The sequence below is a fragment of the Panthera onca genome, chromosome B4 (genome assembly GCF_046562875.1).
Source record: "Panthera onca isolate mPanOnc1 chromosome B4, mPanOnc1 haplotype 2, whole genome shotgun sequence".
In the NCBI taxonomy this organism is placed as follows: domain Eukaryota; kingdom Metazoa; phylum Chordata; class Mammalia; order Carnivora; family Felidae; genus Panthera; species Panthera onca.
The window spans coordinates 90110247-90133227 of NC_138345.1; the positions used below are offsets into that span (position 1 = coordinate 90110247).

The 22981-nt window shown below is 37.0% G+C and overlaps 1 protein-coding gene across 3 annotated transcripts in view; it reads left to right on the forward strand.

Moving 5' to 3' along the window:
* Window positions 1–22981, forward strand: part of MSRB3 (methionine sulfoxide reductase B3) — a 174926-nt gene that overhangs the window by 15777 nt on the left and 136168 nt on the right. For all 3 annotated transcript variants that reach the window (XM_060657052.3, XM_060657054.3, XM_060657055.3), the window contains exon 2: window positions 14572–14698. In XM_060657052.3, the coding sequence (XP_060513035.2) occupies window positions 14572–14698 (127 nt within the window). The remainder of the gene's footprint in view (window positions 1–14571; window positions 14699–22981) is intronic.

Here is a 22981-nt window from a genome sequence, read left to right on the forward strand (position 1 = left end):
GGGCTAAGTGATGGAGTCAGAATTTGAACCCAGCTCTGCCTCTTTCCTGTATACCACATTGACTAGATACAGCATAGGACTCTAGTCTTACGGGAACTGGGATGTTATGTACAGAGATGAGGGAAGACAGAGGAAGTGACATTTGAGTTTGGTTCCGTGAAAACATTTATTGAGCCTTTATTTTACAGTGGCAAATACCACTGACTATTCTCAAGGAGGTTGTAGGAGAGGCATATATATAAGCCTGAAACTAACGTGCAGAAGTAGTTGTAATAATAGAGGCACTGAAGTAAGAACTACTATGAAGAAGAGTTGATTCCTTTCTAATGGAAGGGATAGGGAGAGGAGTGTGTGGAACCACCATAAGGGAAAGTTTCCTGGAGGAAATGATGACTAAACTGGTCTTGAAGGCTAAAAATGAAGAGTTCATTCCTTTTATGAGTCTGTGGGTGGTGTGGCGAGGGTAGGATAAATAGTTGGCCACCATCAGAACAGAGTATTTATTTATCAAAAAATACTTATTGAATGCCTACCAGGGGTTAGGCACTGTGTAAGGTACTAGAGTCAAAGTAAAGGACAAGAGAGTTCATGGAGCCTATCGTGTACCAGGGAGTGTTGAGGGCAGAAGTTATACAGGCAGGAAAAGAAGTGAAGCTGATAGGTCTTGAATGCCTGGCCAGATTGGCTGAACTTTCCCTTGTAGGTGCTAGTGAGCATGGAAGCACTTGAAGCAGGGCTATTGACATGGTCAGAACTAGTACACAGCACTTTTGCAGCAGTAGGGAGGGTAGGTGTGAGGGGACTCAGGTTAGAGGCAGGAAGACCATAAGGGGCCATTACTGCATTCTAGATGAAAGATGAGAAGAAAAGGATGTATTTGAGCAGTATCTTGGAAATAAATTTGACAGCACTTAGTGTCAATTAGATATGAATGGTTAAGATGAAAAAAAAATGAGGATGACTCTCAGATTTGGAGTTTAGTGACTGGGTGGATGGAAGTAGTTTTTAACAGGATCAGGAATACAGAAAGAATAACAAATTAGTACAGAAAGAAACAAATTGAGTTTACCAATAATAAGTTGGTAAAGAAACAAACAAATGAATAGTTTGAGATGCATATGGAAAACCCAAATTCTTTTAAAAACATGATTTGACCACCTAAAATTAGTAAAGAAAACTACTGTGGGACAAAGTAGAAAGACATTTTGTAAAATATTATATATCTTTCGCTCTATGATTTCATTCATGTCTTCTCCTCTCTCCTAAGTCCCAACTTGGGATCAAAGGGTAGTTGATAGAAGCCGTGAAGATTTATCTTTCAGTGTGATAGGAGTCCATTTTCATAAAACTTCTCCTTTATCTGCGCTATCAGATTCAAGCCACAACACATACCATCATGAGAATTTCATCGTATAATTTTTTTTCTTACGTTCTGCAGCAGAACATAAACTTGGAGGGGAGGAATGCTAAAATTCTGGTACAAGAGCAAATATTTATTTGCAGTTTCCGGTGCTAAAACTTTCTATTTTCCTGGAATGGTGGCAGAGTTCTAACTTAAAATATTTGAGACATGATTTAAGGACACATATGTTTAGGGCTTATATTCAACTCATTAAAAATACTCTTTTAGTGATAGATGTAGATACTGTAGTTTATAGTCCCAGGCGTAGGATTTAGTCAGCCTACATTAGCAACTCTTTCTTTAGATGAAATGGTCCGTTAAGGCATTCCATCTTTTTTGCACGTATAAGCTTTATTTTTATGAAAAACCTGCACATGGTTCTTGGTACATGGGAACCATCTCCAACTCCACCCCCGTCTCCATCTCTGTGTCATTCTTCTGGAGTAATGTTTTTAAATCGTTCTGGTAGTTCCCTAATTTTAGTCAATATAGTTATAGCACTGCTTCTTAATTCATCTGTTTTGTGTGATATCCAGTCATGAAAAATAAGGATCTATCTGCTCTCTCTTCTCCAATCTGTCTACCGCTGTTGACTTTGAAATTCCCTTACTATTCACTTTTGTAACAATAAATATTTGTTCATTGGCTGTTGGTAGGCTACATGCCAAGCAGTTGTGACAAAGATTCCAAGGAGAGTGACTTACGTGAGCAAAAGTTTCTTTTTTCTCCCACAGTAGCCCAGGGTAGGTAATAGCCCACAGGTGGCTTGCCTTCCCATTCAAGTAGCTTCCATGGCCCGGTCCAGGCATGCTGCTACAGTCGTTGCCATTTCCCAAGGAAGTGGACGGCTGAAGTAAGTGACTTTGTAAAGGAGGTGACGCGATCTTTCGAATTATTTTCCATCAGCCAAAACTTAATATCATGGTCTCAGCAAGGGAGGCTGAGAAAGGTAGCAGTATGTTCAGCTAAAATTGCAGAGGGTTCTATTACTAACACAAAGAAGGAAGAGTGGATTCTAAGAGTCAATTAGCATTTTCTGGTCTAGTTAGTATCTCTTGATGTTACTTTATGAAGTCCTGATACTCTTACCCCTTCCTCTACCTTTCTTTCTGGCCTTCTGTACATTTTGTCCACAATATAAATGTTCTTTTTGTTTTAAAACGTGATGTTACTAATGTTTGCCTTCTCTTCTGAAACTGCAGCCAAATCGCTGTGTGTAGCTGGTCTCTAAAAGCTCATATTGTTACTTCCATACTTATTTACTTTCAGGTAAAAAAAAATGAGCTGTTGCCATAGTTCCTTCTTCTTAGGTTCAGGGTCATGATCTCTGGGCCACTGGAAAGGATATACATCATGGCAAATGGATTGTTTTTTCTTTTTCTTTTTTCATAGATTGATTAAAATCAGGGCACTGTATTTCTAAGGTCTGCATCTAGGCACTGACTTGTTTATTCCATAAGAGAAGCAGCACCGAAGGAATACGGTTAGTGCTCAGGGAGCTTTCTTTCAGTCACTTCAGGAATTAGGTTCATTGTATTCAGGAATTTTATTGTGACCAGGAACTACTCAGTTAGTTTTGCAGCTGAGTGAAAACTTTTGTCTTGAAGGACTGAGACTGGTTTGTTATCTCCAGGTGATCCAAGGTGAAGTAGGTCTCTCCTTTAATATCTGAGTATGAGAGGAGAGCTGTGTTTTCTGACCAAGGTAAGAATCTCTTTGGGGTATTTAGGAATAGAAGGGCTGACTAATGAGAGAGATTCTGGGCTTTTCAAGGTGGTCTCGTTTTTCGTATTGGACTTCTAATCATTCCAGACTCAGTTATTTTCCCAAACAAGGACACAATCTGGAGCACAAGGGTCCCCGCCCTTGAAGAATTTTTCATGTGGTAGAAGTGATTAATAGAGACCACAGTTCAAATTCTGGCTGCATCATTTACTGGCCTTATGACCTCAAGCAAATTATTCTCTGAACCAGAGATTCTGCTGGAATGTATAATCCTCAAATCCCAGTGGCTTAAAACACTGAAGGTTTATTTCGTGCTTGTATTGCACATTCATTGTCAGTGGGGGGACTCTAGGATCATCGTTAATGGAGCAGCCACTATCTAATTAATAGAAATTACTGGTCACTTTTGGAGAGGGAAAGAAAGTTCTGGAGAGTCTCATAGCAACAATTAAGTGCTGTGTCTCAGAGGTGACATACATTATCATTTATGTTCACAACTTATTGCCCAGAACTAATGACCTGCTCTCACTCGATCACAGGGGGTCAGGAAGTGCATTCTTAATTTGCCTGGAAAACGGAGAGTCAGAAATGCTCGGCAAATAGCACCAATGACTACAACATATAGGAATGCCTGCCTGAGGGTTGATAAGAGGATTAAATGATACATACCTACATACAAAATGACCTAGTGCAGGTGCTCAAAAATGATTATCATTAATAGTAATATCAAGTAAGATGTATGGGTGCAAAATATTTGAATGATATTATAAAGTGTGACTAAAGATTCTTTCTTGTAAGCTATATAAGACTATATCACCATTTATATGAAATTGTCTTATAAATTAGAACACAGTGCACAGATGCAAGCTGGTGCTATTATCTAATAGATATTAGAGATGCAGCATTAGAGCTTGATTCAGTGTTGGAGCTACATCTTCACATGGTTGAAGTCGTAAGAGTAGGTGAGATGTGCAAGAAAGAGATTAAATAGAAATACACAGGGCACTGAACAGGTAGCTTTGAAGCATAACCACAGTTTGGAAATCAGAAGGAAATACAACAAGAGATAGAGAAGTGATTTCTGGAAAGGGAGGAAGAAAATGATACTGTGTAGTGTCATAGAAAAGTCAAGCAAAGGGTCGCCTGGGTTAAGCATCTGACTTCAGCTCAGGCCATGATCTCATGGTTGGTGAGTTTGAGCCCTGCATTGGGCTCTGCCCTGACAGTGCAGAGCCTGCCTGAGAATCTCTCTCTCTCTCTCTCTCTCTCTCTCTGTCTGCTCCTGCCCTCACATTCTCTCTCAAAATTAATAAACTTAGAAAGATTAAAAAAAGAAAGAACAAGTGAAGAATGTTTCAATAAGGAAAATCGACTATATAAGATGTCACGAAGAGGCATTGACATTCAGTTCTGCAAATTCCATGGGGGGGGGGGTGGTATTAACGAATAATCAATAGAGAATGGTACTTAAGGAAGGAATGGTAGTCTTAATTGAGAAGTGTCTCTGTGCCAGGTGCTCCTCTAGTAGCAGTCTTGCAAGGAAGCTTTTATAAATTCCGTGTTTACAGATAAGATTCTCAAAGCTCAGAACGAAACTTGCCAAGTGAAACCTAACTCGTCAGTGAGAAAGTTTGAATTTGAACTCTAGTACCAGAAAAGCAAAAAGAAACTGTACTATGTAAACACAACAAAATGAAACAGTCATACCACACTGAAAAATTCTGAAGGCATTTTTGGTAGTAATCAAAAATGTAATAAATTATACATGTATTTCTCTGTTTTGCTTTCTCATTGGCACTTTTTAAATATGAAGAAATACTTTTTAGATGAAACATATATAATGTAGATGCTATGAGCTATGAAATCAGTGTACATTTTAGAATAAAAAGATTTATGTTTTATATTGGAGATAGAAGTCATAAAATGTTACTGTGAGAATGAATAAATCCCTGTATTTGACCAGATGCTTTTCAAAACAGGAATCCTGAAAAAAATAGCATTCAGTAAAGTTATAATTGACATCAGAAGATGGGCTTTTGTCCATATTTCTGTTTTAATTATACCATTGATGTACCCTAATGGACACAGTGTAACCTTTGCATTGCCAATATTAGGTACACTTCTTTATGTCCCTTTCTTACTTTTTATGTGAACTGAATAATAAAATGTAGATGCTGCAGAATGTAGACAAGAGGGATTTTAGCTTAACGTTGTCTCCAGCTGGCCGTCTGACCTTTGATAAGTCTCTTTATGTCTGTTTTGCTGTTTACAGAATAAGAGATTTGGATCAGTTCATTGTTTCTCCCATTTTTTTTTTTTCCCACTGAGATACACATGATGGCTGATACTTTGTGAGCAGCATAGTCACATAGTCATACGGCAGATTGTGATTATAGACTCGAGGAACAGATGGTCTAGGCCACACATTCCTGGTTCGAGTTCTAACTCCACTCTTCTCTCTCCCACTCAAGAAAACATGTCAGAAAACTAGTAAAACCAGGGTGACGTTGTTAAAGAGATAACTCTAAATACATCCTAGTTTTCTTAAGAATCTTATTCTCAAACTTTGACATCTAAAGTTAATTTTGAGGCGCCTGGGTGGCTCAGTCGGGTTAAGCCTCTGACTTCAACTCCGGTCATGATCTCATGGTTCATGAGTTTGAGCCCCGTGTCCGGCTCTCTGCTGACAGCTCAGATCCTGGAGCCTGCTTTGGATTCTGTGTCTCCCTCTCTCACTGCTCCTTCCCCCACTCATGCTCTGTCTCCCATTAAACTTTTAAGTAAGTAAATTTTTAACAAATTACTTGTGAAACACTTCATAACTCATATTTTACCCGTGGTGGGTGGTGAGTTCATGTTCAAAAACTGATGTGTTAGGTGTTCTCTAAGATTTTTTCCTAGTTCTAAACCTATGTAATGATACATTTCTGTTATTGTCAAGCTTTTCCAAAAGGTCTAATTCTTTGCTTATTCTACTTGCAGGTTTTTATTGGTAGGCATTACATGGATTAATAGTACCATGTGTATGATATACGTTCAGAAATGTTGAGTGACTTTATCAACAAGTTATTTTCCCTTTTGTAGCTATAACACTAATTCAGAATTTGTTTTCTTCTCCTTTACCAGCACACATGATTTTGTGAATTTCAAAGATTGGTGCTGAGAAAATTGGGTTGTAACATTCTGATTCTTACTTTCTGAAACCTGTCATGACTACCCTCTTCATTTTGATAAGACAGTTGAACATTTTGCATTTGTCCACAGACTATATGAAATAGAAAATGTACTAATTACCTCTAGAAGTAGTGAGAAGTCTAAATAGACTACTGATATTATTTTCTAACCACTTGTTGTTTCTTAAACATCATGGGATAAATTATACATGTATTTCTCTGTTCATTGTTCATTTATTCCACAAATATTTATTGAAGATTTGTTGTGCTGGCTATGTGCCAAGCAATATGCCAGACTAGCAGTTCTTGAAGTGTGGGCTGAGGACCCTTAGAGTCTCTTAGACCCTTTCAAGGGATTCATGAAGTGAAAACTATTTTCCTACTAGTACCAAGATATTACTTCCTGTTTTCATTGTGCTGACATTTGCACTGATGTTGGAAAAGCCAAAGCGGATAACACTGCTGGTATCTTAGTATGAATCAAGGTTTTGTGGCAACAAACTTTATTAGTAATCATTTTATGCTTTATTAACATACCCATGCGAGGAAAAAGCCATTTTCACATAAGAATGTCCTTGATGAAGTAGTAAAATTTATATTAATTTTATTAAATCTTGACCTTGATTACATATCTTTGTAATATTCTGTGTGAAGTAATGGGAAATACATTTTATAAAGTGTTTCTGCACACCAAAGAACAATGGTTGTCTCCGGGCAGAGCACTTGTGCAATTGTTTGGAACACCATTTTGCTTGACAGAATGACCAACAGACAAATTGTGCTTATTTCGACTTGGGTTTGGCATGCATTTTCTTAGTGAATGAAGTGCTGCTGCCACTTTAAGGAAAACAGCCGACAGCATTGTTGGTAATGATAAATTCGAGCTTTCAAGGTAAAAAATAAAAGTTTGGAAAACTTGTGCCTGCCACCATGAGCTTGTTTGACAGCTTCTCAGTGTCTAAAGACTTTTCTGATGAAATCAGCAGTGATATTAATGAATATAATTTTTGATATTGATAATGAAATGTGTCAACTTAGGAAAGATCTGCATAACCCAAATGAACATTGCATGATGTTACAAAATCATGCAAAGTTAGACGATCCATTCAAAATGCAAGATAGACCATGGAGTTTAATGTAATTGTGTGAAAAGTTTATTGATAATAGTTTCAGATGATCATTTCGTTGAGTTTTGGTATAATATCAAAGAAGAGTACCTATAATTCTCTGAAAAAGTTATTAAAATATTCCTCCCTTCCCAAGAACTTACCTGAGTGAGGCAAGATATTCATATATGCATAGTTTAGCCAAAACAACATATCACAACAGATTGAACACAGGACACATGAAAATCCAGTTTTTTTTTTTGTTAAGCCAGATAGAAAAGATTTGCAAAAGTAAAAAACTCATGTTTTGGATAATGCAGTTATTTTTCACTAAAAATGTCATTTAGAAAATTTATTTTTTTAATTGAATATGCAAATATTTTTGAAATTACTCATTTTAATTTTCAATATGCTAAGTATTGATAGGTATGACCATATAAACAAAAGACATCCTGAGTCCTTGATAGTTTTTAGGAGTGTAAAGAGATCCTGAGATCAAAAATTAAAAAATTACTAACCCCAGAGATATTTAAGGGGGAAAAAAAAAAGCTCTTTATGTAGCTTTTCTTTGGTTCTCAACACCCCTGGTTCTCTGCCACTCCCTCCTTCGAAGTTAGAAGCAATATTCCTTTCTCTATAATTCCAAGTACTTTATTTCCACCTCTACTAAGGAAGGCATTTAGTGCATGTCTTATGTTTCCATCTAGGTTAGTATATTTTTTGGTAGCACAGACTATATCTTACATCTTTGCGTATTCATCAGCTCTTAGCACATTGTTTTCCCCAGGAATGTATATAGATGAACTGAGTAACTTTTTAAAATTCCTTATCATATTTGTTTTTTAAATTCCACATATGAGTGAAGTCATGATATTTGTCTTTCTCTGACTGACTTGTTTCACAGATGAACATAGGGGAAGGGAAGGAAAAATAAGATAAAAACAGGGAGGCAAACCATAAGAGACTCTTAGAGAACAAACTGAAGGTTGCTGGAGGGGTGTTGGGTGAGGGGATGGATTAAATGGGTGATGGGTACTAAGGAGGGCACTTGTTGGGGGGTGCCTGGGTGGCTCAGTCAGTTAAGCGTCTAGCTTCAGCTCAGGTCATGGTCTCCCGGTTCATAAATTTGAGCCCTGCATCGGGCTCTCTGCCAGTCAGCACAGAGCCTGCTTCAGATCCTCTCTTCCACTCTCTCTCTCTGCCCCTCCCCCACTCATTCTCTCTCTCTCTCTCTCTCTCTGTCTCTCTCTCTCTCTCTGTCTCTCTCTCTGTCTCTCTCTGTCGAGAATAAACAAACATTAAAAAAAAAAAGGAGGGCACTTGTTGGGATGAGCACTGGGTATTATACGTAAGTGATCAATCCCTAAATCGTACTCCTGAAACCATTATTACACTATATGTTAACTAACTTGGATTTAAAAATAATGGTAATAAATAATTAAATAAATTAAAAAAAATTCCTTATCTTCAAAGTGTTATCTCTAAATGGTTTGGAAGATTGACTTAGGATTCTGAATAGCCAGGGTTCTGGCTGTTTCTTGTAACAAATGCAAACAGATCTTTGCTTAACAAAAGGGATGTCCAGTTCTAGCTAATGGCCTATTGACTGCAGGAAGTAAATGACGTAATTGAACACTTCATTCAACAAACATTAGCTGAACATAAACTGTGCTAGGCACTGTGCTAATAAGAACAACAATATTTTTATAGAACTTTATGGTAGATATTTAGATTAGTGGTTCTCAACTGGTGGCCCATGATGTTTCTTCTTTTCATAATGAAACAAAGGCAGCAACAATGAAAAAATTTTCCCACAAAACTAACTATATTCTATTCAGAATATTTCTTTTTCTAGTCTTGGTGTTAACAGTCTTTCTTTTCTGATAGTATGGTGAGATTAGGGTTTGGGCTTTTGTTTTTATTTTATTTTTATTTGACAAAATTCAAATTTGTCTGCTCTTTGTTGATCCCAGCAGTTTTCGGGGGATATTTTATCAGCCTGTGGAAAACCACTGATGTAGACATTCTTTTGGTATTTATTGGAAAGAGATTTGACCTTTAGGTTTGACATTTTAAATCCACTAGGACAATCAGCTCATTTATTCTGGGGCTAATTATCAACTTCGTGAGTTCTCTGGATTCCGTTTATACCGTCTCTCTTTGGCAGTTTATTGTTCAACTGCAAGGAAAAAAGTAAAAGGAAATAAAAATAAACCCAAACCAAAAAACCAACAAACTAATTTTAGTCAAATTTTTGGATGGCAGAGTTCTGGGGGGAAAAAAAAATGGGGAAGAAGTAAAAATTTTTGACCAAAGTAGGGCATTTGAATTATCTTTGGCTCTCAAGTCAGATTGTGTTTTCAACTTCTCACCTCTTTGTAGGAACTGCTGATTCCTGTGAAAGAACCAACTGGTTTTAGTTCAAATTCTCACCTTTAAGCACTGTTAGCAGTTGAGACAGCAGAGACAAATAGCAAGGTGGGAAATGATGATCCATGGAGTCAGTCATTCATGGAGTCATTCTGTCACTCAGTACATGAGTGGCTATTGGGTGCCAGATACTAGGATACCAAGATAAGAAAGATACCATCACTATGCTTAGGAACTCTATAATCCAGAAGAGGGAGACAGAGACATAAGCAATTAGTGCCCTGAAAATTGTTTTAGGGGATGTGATAGCGTATTGGCCCCTGAGTGGAGGCCAGATGGGAGAGGTTAGGAATGGTGACGAGGAGAGTAAGGATATGGAATGAAGAAGGACGTGAAGGTAAAAGTGGGAGGAAACAGTGAACTTACTTGGGGGAAATTATGAGTATCCCGGTGTGGCAGGAGCATGGGGCAGGGTGGGATGCAGAGGTATGGTAAAAGAAAAGTCTCAAGAGTTAGCTGACAGATAGATGTGGAACTTCAGATGCTTTGTTTACCAATTTGGACTTCACCCAGAAGATTTACCAGAATGTGTTTTGTGGGGTGGTGATAGGAAAGAAAGGGTTTTGTATGGTCAAAACGATTTGAGAAGCACCAGTTGAGACAGTTAAGCGGGTATTTACTGTGAAACCTCTTGGATTCTTTATATTGGATAGCATTTCCACAACTATTTGACTACAGACTTGTTTGGAAGGGTATCTCCTGTTTCTCAGAACATGGTTTGGGAAACCCTGAAATACGCATTGGGGAATCAACAAAAAGTTTTAATCAGAAAGTTATGGACTATCATGTAATCTGATTCTATTCTTAATGCATGGTGTGATAGTGCGTTAGATGTTGTTCAACCAGTGTTTTTAAAAACAGATATTTTCAAAATGATGTGCTAGATATTCTGGGAAATTAGAAAGATGCATAGGGCGTGTGTCTGGCATTAAAAACACAACATGTTGATTACTTATAAATGTTATTCTGCTAGGCAATTATTTGAATCAGAGGCAATACCAAAGTGAGGAAGTTGAGAAGAAACTTGGAGAATTAGATTTTTGCTCAGTGCTAATTTCTTCAGGGTGTTTAATGTCAATTCTTTCCCCAAAGATTGTCACTCCTCAGATGCATGTGCTTCTTTTGCCTCTTTTTGGACTAGGGTTGTTTCTGGCTAGGGCCCTCACCCAGGCAGCTCAGGGAGTGTAAAGGGAAGAAAGCTGCCAAAGGGAAACTTGTTTTTTTTCCGGGCGTGTGGGGAGGTGTAGCTATTGAGTTTCTTGGCCCTCAAAAGTACTATATTATCAACATATTGAAGCTTTGGTAGATTCAAGGGGAGTCAATTCTAGACATCTTTAGGAGATATCCTGAAGGTGTATCCAAGGGGTTTGGAGAAAAAATAATGAAAGTGAAAGAGAAAGGGAAGTTGCACCTGGTGGACAGAAAGAGCAAATCTAGAAATCTGAGAACGTCTTGGACTTTTTTTCTTCCGTAAGTCCTTATTTGTTTCACTCAGTGTCAAGGGAGAGAATCTTCAAATAATGTTCTTGAATTAATTGAATCCTTATTGAATGTTTATTGTCAGTCACATTATCTAGTAGGGAAACATGGAATCAAGTATTAGGAGTGGGTTGGTACAGCCTCAGGCTTTCATTGTCACTTGTATTGTGTGGTTAAGAGCACTGGCCCTGGAACTAGATGGCCTGTGTTCAAATCTATTAAATCATTTCAGTCCAATTACTTAAGTGCCCTAGTCCTTAGTGGATGTAGGATTTTAGCCAAATTACTTAACCTCTCTATGCCTCTACATCTAACAATGGGAAAATGATCGTATGTATCTCTTAAGGCCACGAGGGTTAAAAGAGCCAGTAAATTGAAGTGCTTAGAGCAGTGCCTGCCACACGCCAAGGGTTTCATCAACGGTTAGCCTTAGGATATCTTGATCCTACCATTTTTGCTAGGGTAATAATTTACTGTGGAAATGCATCAAAGAGTGGTAAGTTTTTCTGGCCTAAAAAAGATTCTGTCTTTGGAGAATGGCCTGCTATATCTAAATAGGATTGGGTGTAAGTGGGCTGTTAGAAATATCTAATTCATGTAATTTTAAAATACGGTGAATATTTGTGCATGTAAACAACAATAATAATAACAGCTAACATTTGCCAAGCATAGACTCTGTGCCAGAAGTTGTTCCAAGTGCTTTTTATCAGTTCATTTATTTTAGAGTTGAAACTGAGGCACCGAGGGGGTGAGCAATTTGTCCCAGATAACACAGCTAGTTAGGAGCAGGGTCAGGTTCAAACCCAGGTCATCTGACCCCATAGCTCACGCATCCGCTGTGCTAGCCCATCTTTTGTGCAAATGTGTTCTGTATTTTAGATCACTTTGTCAAAATATTTAATTCCATTTACTGCAAATGTAAGTGGAAAACATTAATTAAAACATAAATCAGTTCAGCCTGAAGATAGTTCTTTTTCTGTCCTAGAGTTGCTCTTGGCATCACGTTAGAGCCATATTGACTGTGATTCTTGTGTTAAGTTGATGTAGAAGATTGAGTTGGATTTCACCAAGGCATCTGGATGCACGTGTCCGTTCTTTAGAACTGTTTTTCACCTTATATCTTAGCTACATATTTTCAGAGTAGTGTGTAAGTAATGTCACTTTACATGCAGTTTGCAAAATTAGCTGGTTTTTCTGCTATAATTAGGGTTAGAGCTTTAAAAATATAAGGGTTCTATCAAATCCTCACCTATGAGATGTGTGCTTCGTAGGATTTTAAAACGGAGAGCATTGTGATGAATATGCTTTTTGCATTCTTCAGTGCAAAAATACTAGACTGCTCTAAAAGTTGATCATTTTAGTTGTTCTACTTTCTTGATGCGAATGTAACACTTCAGGGGTTTGCTTTTAAAGAAAACTGGGCAAAACTAATTTGCCACTAGATGGAGCCCTGGCTCTTTGGGTAGAAAGAAATGCACCAGTCTGGAAGTTAAATCACACAGTCATATCACGCTGGAGGGCCCCCCGGTATTCGAGGCCCCCAGCTTTTAATTGTAGAATGCATCTTTGTTCTTTGCCTGACCTGCAGAGTGACATCACTCCCTTTCTTCCTGTGTGCTGGCTTTGACACAAGCCAGATGGCCGAGGCCATCGGTAGGCGCGCAGGCCGCCTGGTACCGCAGTTGATGAAACAGGATAGGAAGACGTTTTATGGTCAGCTGTGGGAGCACAATGAGGCAGCAGCTTCGCTAAGTAATTACATTCATCGTGCACACTTTATTCCTCTCGGAGAAGGTCACATGGAAAAAAAATACATTTTTATTTATAGCGTTGTGAGGTATAGACCTTTGATCTTTTATTAGTCAGTAGTCTGCTCCAAAGGAATGCTCTTTTCCCTGTTCTGCAGTCACTCGTGAAAATGACATGTTTATTTATGTTTAATGGTTCTTTTCAGCTGTGCATTGTGATACTTACCTTCCCTCTTCCTCCCTTTTGTCTCCAGTTCGTAACACAAAAATGTTTTAGGTTTGTAGCGAGTTTAGTTTGAAGAAGTCAGAGTTCAGGTATGTTAATACAAGCAGATTTCTGTCAGATATACTCCAGAGTGATTTGGTAAAATACATTACTGTTTATTATGTGTTTGTTCTTCAAGGATGTCAGAAGAGACCAGGAACAGACTTTTATTCTGGGGGGATGAGGGCCAGGAAATGAATAAGACTTTCATTTTATGTCCATTTTTGGACATTTAGTGGTTAAGGTCACTTGTGATGCCAACTTAAAATAAAATATTAGAAGTTAGTATTAATCTAGTATTTTCCAGGCTTCGTTTGAAGTTTATCAGTGGCAGGATCGTACAAAACTTGAAGGAAAATACCAGCTGAACTTTTCTCTAAAGTTTAACACTTACACAGTTTTGAGATTCTTCCACATAGATTCATTTCCAAAACTTTATAAAATAGTTTTAGCCTTTTTAAGGCTAGGTTGTGAATATTACTCACAGAATTGGCCTAGAAATTATAAATGATAAGGTCCAATGGAAATTCCTATTTGCTATGCTTTGTTCAAACTTAACACATTCTAAAGTGAAGTCTCCTGGTTGTCTGTAGGGTGTTTGGCTCTGTATTTAAAAAAAAAAAAAAAAGATTAAGAAAGAAACTGTAACAAAAGGATTCTCTTCATCTTGCAATATTTTACAGTCTTCTTCAGGGAGGGAGATTTACAAATAATTGCTGGAAGGAGGCACCATGGTGTAAAGGAAAGAGCGTGGCTTTGCAGTGAGATAAAACAGGGTTTTCTAATACCTTTTCCACTGGTTATTTGCTATGTGCCCTTGGACCTTTGAGCCTCGATTTCCTCACATATGTACTGGGGGATAAAACCAACCTCCTAGGTTTATTGTAAGAATTAAATGATACAATGTGTGTATTAGGCCCCAGACGGTTCCTCTCACATGGTATGGACTCAGTAAATGCTGATTCTTTTCAACTGTTTTAAACTTGGTCTCTTTTCTGACCTCTTGCAAAGTGTGTTCACAGATTACACTTTTATATCTTGTATATTTTTTTCATAAGATGTAAATAAGCCTGGGTTGCAAGTAAGCTCACCGTTTGAAAAATAGGCATTTGAAATTTATTACCACTGTGTGTATGTGTTCAGTTCCAGATAAAACCGTAACCATCAATTGTGCAATGAATGTGGTTAATTAACATTTGTGATGTTTTAATTTGTTTTTGTTTTCTTTTTTTCTCCTACTCAGCTCTTGCCCCTGTTCTTTGCCTCTCGTTTTATTGGTGAAGATATCACAGTGATGTCTGCATTCAACCTGCTGCATTTGGTGACAAAGAGCCAGCCAGTAGCCCTGCGAGCCTGTGGGCTTCCCTCAGGTTGCTGATTCTTGTCCTGTACCTAGTGAGGGCACTGGTCTGGGTGGGTGTTTCTGCTGCAGGAAATGATACACCAGAACGTTTTGCTAAATTCCGTTTTCTTTCACTTGGGCCCTAATTTGAAGACGGAAATTGGTTATAAATCACCACTCTACTTGGAGTAACACTCATTTCCACAATCCTTATAACCCCTGGAAACATTGTCTAGTTTCCTTGTTCAGTCTATAATTGTCACTAATATTTCATGATATCTTCTTGTTCTTTAATGCACACTACACATCTGAAAATCATAATGTTCATGAGAGGCTGGCAGTCTTCATAAGAAACTGCCCCAAATCACCCAAATAGGATATTCATCTCTTGTTAAAGGATAATGAAAATGATTTTCATTTCACATGTGGTCATTACTTTGGGAACGGAAAAATGAAAATGAGCAACCGTAGTATAATACAGTTACTTATTTATTATAGTCAAAAAGAAATGATGTTGTACTTAACAATGACCAAATAAACAGAACATACATAGCATGCATGTGTCAACTGGTTCTTAATTTAGAACCACTCACTATACTTTTAAAAAATGTGATTTTCAGCTTGTTACACAAGTGAGGCATGAAAGTCCAAAATTGCCTTATGTGCCTATAGCATGAACTTAATATTTTACTTTTATTATGAAAGTCAGAATGGTCAGATATTTTGTGTGAACATTATTATCAACATTATTTCTATTTTCTATTAATATACATATCTCTATTGCTATATTGTCTAGAGAATTTAATTCCAGCTCATTAGACATTCACTGAATATTAACTGTGAGTGCCGGGCATTGTGTGGGGCAGTGAGGATATAATGATACAGAAGATCAAGCTGATTTCTCTAATGAGCACAGGGTGGAAATGGTGCTGTGTGAAGACCGTTGAACTGTGTGGTGATAGGGCTGAATGACGTTAGGGGAATTCAGAGAAGGGTGGTCCTCGTTCTTTGGTTGGGGGTAAAACATTTGGAAAGGAGGGAAGGTCTCAAGTTTAAAGGAGGGCTTCGTGGAGGATATAGTTTCTAAGCTAAATCTCAATCTATAAGCAGCAGTTAGCCAGGTGGCCAATGAGTGGGAAGGACAGCTGTCCGGTATGGACTAGCGTGGGCAAGACACGAAGGCCCGAAGGAGCAAGGTACGTCCAGTGAGAGGCAGGTTATTTAATATGGCCAGCTCGGGTGGGGGAGCGCAAGCGCGAGGTGAGGACGGAAGGTAGCCAGATCATGAAATGTCTTAGGTGATGTTTTAAGGAATTTAAATCCTGGAGAAGGGGAAGAAGGTGAAATAACATGACTCGGTTTGCATTTTATAAGGATTATTGATTTAGTATGATGGAAAGTCCATGCTGGTTCCAGATGTTTCTGAGAAGGCTGGGATGGCAACCTGATTTGAAGGGTGGCTAAGGCCTTTGTTTTGAAGCTGTATTTGAGTAGTAAACGGCTGTTGTTTTTGTTGTTGTTGTTAAATAGATTTTATGTCTATTTGTGGTGACTTGAGAGGCTAATGAAGCTTCATGCATTGAGGGCCCCAATCACTCTGTCAGTACTTTTTCCTCCCCGAGCCAGCCATGCCCCTGCATCACCACACAAAACACCACCACAGAAAACACTGGGGGAATTTGAGTTTGAGGCTGGAGGGGACTCAGAAAGTGCTGAGAGCCTCAGGTTTGGAAAGAAGTGGGGAGGGACTCGAGAGAGATTCAGGTTGTAGAACGGACAAGGTTTACCTGCTGAATTGTATATGAGCTTGAGGGAGAACAGCAACTAACGCAGTCCCTGTGCCATGTGGAACTTTTTCCTAACTATGCATTATATATGAGAGTTATTTAGTTTATATATAACCAGGTTTCCCACTGAGTAACACCCCAGAGTGTGAAAAGCACCAATATTGTTCTGGTAACATGAGTTTTCTATACACAGAGGAGGCTGAGTATTTACAGAAACACCTCATTAGTTAATAAATAATTAATAATATATTCCTTGAGATATTAGAATCATGGAATTAAAGGATTTCATGATGGAATTGTTTAATTGAGATATAAGTGTCTTTAAATTTTGGTATCAAAATGATTCAACAATAAATTCGACAAAACTGATAATTGTTGAGCGGTAACCATTACTGCACAGGGCTTAAACACACAGATTCTGGAGTCTGAGTTTGAAGGCTGGCCGTGCCGCTTAACTGGCTGTGTACCAGGCCTTCCTCATTTGTAATATGAGAGTTAATAATAGTATTAGGTTGCTGTAGGGGATGAAGTAGATGAGGATGTGAAAAGTGCATAGGACAATGGCTGGAATTCAGCAAGCACAATATATAAATGTTAACTAAGTTCACTGTAGGTCTCTGTGTCTGTCTATCTATCTATCTATCTATCTATCTATATCTTATCTATTATCTATCGATCTATCATGAATTTTCCTAGTATAATAGACTTTTAAGAACATTTAAATATGTCCTACCTTTCATTTAACTATTTTCACTTTAATAGGAACCACAAATGCACTTAATGTTTGAGAAATAACCATCTCAACCTGTTTTTATATCTTTATTTTACTTAATTCATCCTGCTGAACCGGGATTCAAGTCCTGTATACATGTTTCTTTTATTCTACCTATCCAGGACTGATGGAAGCTCAGTCTCTTGCTTTTCTGGCCTGCAAATCCATTTTATTATTATTATTATTATTTTTTTAATGTTTATTTATTTTTGAGACAGAGAGAGACAGAGCATGAATGGGGGAGGAGCAGAGAGAGAGGGAGACACAGAATCGGAAGCAGGCTCCAGGCTCCGGGCCATCAGCCCAGAGCCCGACGCGGGGCTCGAACTCACAAACCACCAGATCGTGACCTGAGCTGAAGTCGGACGCTTAACCGACTGAGCCACCCAGGCGCCCCTGCAAATCCATTTTAATTCGCTAGATGAATTGGCTAGAATAGTATTCCATAATTCCTTAGCCATTCAAGCACCACTTACTTTTTACAGTGTTAATGAAAGTCAGTCTTCCAGCATTTACATATTTTATGACTTGAATATTAGTAAAATTGTTACCATCCACTTCTCTAACAGAATTCTACTGTTAGAAATATAGAAATGTTGAAGAAATAAAGTTCAATAGCAATAAAACCAACTATTTATATTTTGAAAAGAGAAGTTGAAGTGGGCATTCTGGTCCTTATTACTTTGTGTAAGTACAGAGGGAAGAGGCCAATACTGGAGATATGGGAAATTAAGGTGAAAGTCTGGAGTCTTGCTTTAATTTACTGTTCCCTGGTCAAAACCCATTACAACAAAATTCTCTGTAAATCAAAAAGATTTCTGCTCCCTTAGCCAGTACCCTACTAATTTCAGGTATTATTCAATACAAAATAATTCCAGAACTAAAAAATAATTGGAACAGGCTCTTAAAATTGATTATAACTGGATTGACCTGTAGGAAGGCCACATCCCAGAAGAGTGATCTATCATTTTTCAGCTTTGACTTCTTTTACTTCTTATTTTTAAATAAAGCATAATTTTAATTTAGAGCTCATTAAGTGCATCTGAGTTATGGTTCATTCATGTTTGTAATTAAAGGTAATTTCTTTCTCTCTCAGAATTTTGTCTTAATTTCCTATAACAGTTTCATTTTGTATTAAAAGAGCACTGGGATAGGAGTCAGAAAACTCTAACCACAGCCCTGTCGTTAACTTGTGTGACCTTGAACATGACTGTAAACCTCTTCAGATCTCAGTCTCTTTATCTTTAAAACGAAGAATTCAGATTAGATCATCTATTCAGTTCTGAGATTCTGTGATTTTATTAACTGTTACTTGTTTTTATTTTTGGCTTTGGCTTAATCAAATCTGGAAACTAATTAATGGCTAGGAATTTATAGAAAAATCTGCCACGTTGTGGTGGGAGGACAGAAATCTTTTCCACATTTGAACATTAGAATTCCTTACCACTAAATCAAGACTGAAGCATTATCTGAGGAGGGATTAGGGAGCACAGTTTTATACATAGTTTCAGTGCTTGATAAAAATTAAGTCTAATTGTAGCTTAGACTAGATAGCATGGTAGCTTCCAGCCAAGTGAAAGTATTTGTCTAAATAGTACTAATTATGGTGATAAATCATGCTTTTCTTTAGCATCATACACATAATATGTGGTCGTTACTTGACTTCATTGGTGTATTTTACAGTCACCATGGATTGAAGAGCCACATGGCTCTTGGGCAGCTCGTAAAGATACCGTATCATAATATTCTAATGTAGAAATTACAAGCCTTAGAGATATTTTGCAAATGGTGTTTGCAAGTCATAGAATATCTGTATAACTAGAACTCTCTAGAGCTTAGCACAATGCCTGGCACTTAATAAATATTTGTGAAGTGAATGAATAAACATTTGGAAAGTTTACATGTAGGTGAAGTGATAGCTAAAACAGAGAATACAAATTTATTTGAGCCTCTTTTGCATGGGAGGATTAAAAGTAAAGTTTATACTTTGGTTGGCTTTTGAATATATTATGGAAAACAATTTCCTTTCTCTTTTCTCACTTTATTGCATTTTATCCGATGCAGTTGATACCTGAGATATAAAACACATTGTAGCTTAACAGAGAGCAAAAAAGGGGTAACACAGATTCAATATATATTATCCAGACTTGTTTTTATTTTTTTTTCTCTCAAACAGTTGGAGTTTTGGTGGTAGATAAAATTTTGAGGAAGAGAAGAAGTACATACTATGCTTATTATGAGAATTAGGAATTCCGGCTCTTTTGATCACTTTTCTCTGGAGCAAATTAATGGTGTTTGCTGTGCTTTAAAATTTCCATTTGTAAAGAGGAACTACAACAGATACGCACCAAAGCACCATCCACACGTAAGAATAATTACTGTCCAAGTTTGAGCTGGCAATAGTTCACTAATGGCATCTAATATTATATTTACTTACCTTGAAAAAAAAATAATTGAAATCATCAGTGTGCTGTTCATCTACTGCATAGGCTGGCCTTCTATTCCAGTTTTATTTTTTAACCTTTTATGGTTAAGAAAAGATGAACTATCTTCATGATTCTTTGATAAAAGTTATGACTCTTCTCTCCCAGAAAGTACTTATGTGCACCTACACACAATTTTGTATGTAATTCAAAGGTTTTTGTTAGATATTCTGAAACTCGTAAGGGAAGGGCTCTTTGACCACAGGTTCAGAGCCTGTGTTCTAAAAGATACACGTGAGACCAACATAAAAAACTCTGATTAGAACACAGTATTCCTGATTTCTTTATTCATATCACCAGTGGAATTCTCGGCCACGTATTTGGATGAATGCCCTCCATTCTTCAGTTTCACCATTGTCTTACATGTTCATCTTACCTAACTTCTTTGATTACATTAAAAATGCTTTGAGGGAGATTTCTTTTTAGGGAACATAGTGTTTAAAAAATAGACATACAAATTTCAACTCACACAATTCACAAAAGAATTCGCAATTGATTGATTGAATGGTACCTACTTTTCCAGTAGATGGCGCTAGGTTTACATTCTTTCACAAGCATGAACGTGTACTGCTCTCATTAGCACATAGGTGCATTGTGAAAACTTAAACAAAAGTATGTCAAGAATATTACGTTAAGAACGTGGATTTACAAACCACAAATTTTTCTGCTTATATAATGTTCAAACAATATTTGTAGAGTGCAAAACCTTTTTCCATTTTCATTAGGATCCAAGTCCCTTATGCTTGGACATCTCATCGAAATTGTCTTTCATGTGTGGACTTTCTATAAACTGAAACAAGTTTTCATAAATTAACTTATCTTAAATCCAAATAGTGATTTAACAGTAATTTATAGTATTATATGCAACTAAATTTTCTTCAGCAGACCACCCAAGAGTGAAAGAAAATTTCACATTTTGTTTTGCTGTGTTTCAAATTTTTATATAATCTTGAAAATGTTATTAGTTTAACATGTTGATTGTTAAGCATGAATGGTTTTTTACATGAATTAAAATATTTTTGGAAACTAAGAAAAATTATATTTAAAATGTTGACTAATGAGTGCTCTGATGCAGCTATTTTTTTTCTAAAAAAATGTTTTAGTAGCTCTATGACATAATAAAGTTTTAATGTTAATGTTGAAAACTTGCTGTATGACATCCAATTCCCACATGAGTTTTAAAAGTTATTTGCGCACAAGGCTAAATTATAGAACAATACATCTGTATGAATAAGGTGTTGGGCATATGGTTTGTTAAATGTAGATTTTGTTAATTTGTTGGTAAATATGGAATAAATTCTTCATATGTACATTAGTAATTACAAAATATGTAGCAACATCTAGTAGCAACAGAGATGAAAATGGGGACAAACAAAAGAACAAATTTTAGTTTGAGAAATTCACTGGTCAGCTAATTAACAATGACTGCAAAGAATATAAAACATATGAGTTCTGAAAACAAATGATAATTCTACAGGGTTAGATTATCTAGACAATATGGACTTTGGGGGACTCTTATAAGTGAAGTTATTAGATGTTTGTCCATCTAAACATGTTCACAGTAATGTTACCTATCAGATCATAGAAGGATTTATTCAGATAAGCCTGAGCCACCTTTTGCTGTCATTAAACATATGTTTAATGAAGGAATGAGGACTGCATGGCAGTTCCCGGAGACTCTCTAATATTGAGGTTACATACTTGATGGACTGTCATCGTCGGTCTCTTCCAGTTTATAGCTTCATCCTAAACATTTTAATTAGGAATTAAATTTCCATGACTGTTTTTGCCAGATACAGTTTAATTTAAAGTGCTTTGAAATAAAAAGATTTCACTGAGATGCAATGGCAAATTATTTCTAATTACTTTTTGTGCCTTTGCATTAAAAATCAAGCATTTATTTAAAAGATGAAAATTTCCATTTGTTTATTTTCAACTCCCTAATATTTTTCTCTTTTCTTTTTTTACATTTAGTATGTTTGCACTTGTGTTAGTCACTTAAAAATGCATGCTATAAAAAATATACCATGAAATGATGAAGATACCAGTTATTTAAGTGATTTGTAAGACCTATACATTTATAGAATTTAAATTCACTCAACTGTTAGGGTAAGCATTTCCTTCAACAATAGATACATTTATTATATTTAGCCACATAATTACAAACAGAATGGAGTGTTAATTTAAATCATTAGAGTATTTGAAGAAACAGATTAGAAGCTTAGTCTGTACTTACTAGTTTATTTCTACCACCAATTTGCTTTCTGGCCCCATGAATCTGTTTTGTGTCCTTTATTCTTTTCTTCATCTGTAAACTAAGAATGATAGAACTTTCTTGTCAAACCTTTCACAATTAGATATAACCCTCAGGTGTTAACAATATTTCACATTTCCCAGAATTTATTCTGTGTGACTTTAATCCCTGGCTGTAAGGGGAATAAGCTGGACAAATTAAAAAAGGAGGGGGGTGGGATGTCCAAAAAGTCTGGGAAAGGTGAGCGGCCAAAGTCTATTTCTAATGTAGGAAATCCTTGGTTCCTGCCAAGTGATCCCTGGAAAGGCAGAAATTTTTTGTCTCTTTAGTTCACAACTGCATCTCAGCAAGTCGAATTGTGTCTGTCACATAATAAGCGTTCAATAAATATTTGTGGAATGAATGAATGGGTGTAAATAAGTAGCATCAGCTTGTGTATCAAAATAATGGCACATTGTAAGTAATGTGATCTCTGTTTTTAAGGAATGTACATTCTGGTGAGAAAGATGGCCATTTTAGTCGCAGTTTTGTTATCTATAGGATGAAAGAAGTTATATAGTTGATGGTTTTATGATTCTATATAAATATTTCCTCCTTTGTTTTGCTCTGGTGGGAGGGAGTAAAAGAAGTGAGAAGCGCGGTGCCTCTCTCTTTCTGCACAGAATGGCAGACTGGCTTCTTGGAATAGGATCTGAAGCAATGACAGTTCTTCTGAAGGATATTGAAGGAATGTGTAGATGTAATTAGCAGGAAGTGGTGGGGGTGGGGGGATGGCGGCATGGGGGTGGGAATGGACTGTGAGCACATGGGTGAGTAAAAAATGGGCATGTTAAAGCACAACAAAGCATGAGTTCAAGAAAGAAATGTAATGAATGACTAAATTAAAGCAGGAACACTGCAGACCAGAGAGCCTGGCTCTCATTAACCAGGTGTGTGACCACGTCCAGTAACTTTGTTAGGCCTTGGTCTCCTCATGAGAACTTTGGACTAGGAGTTTATCACTTTCCGAATTGTA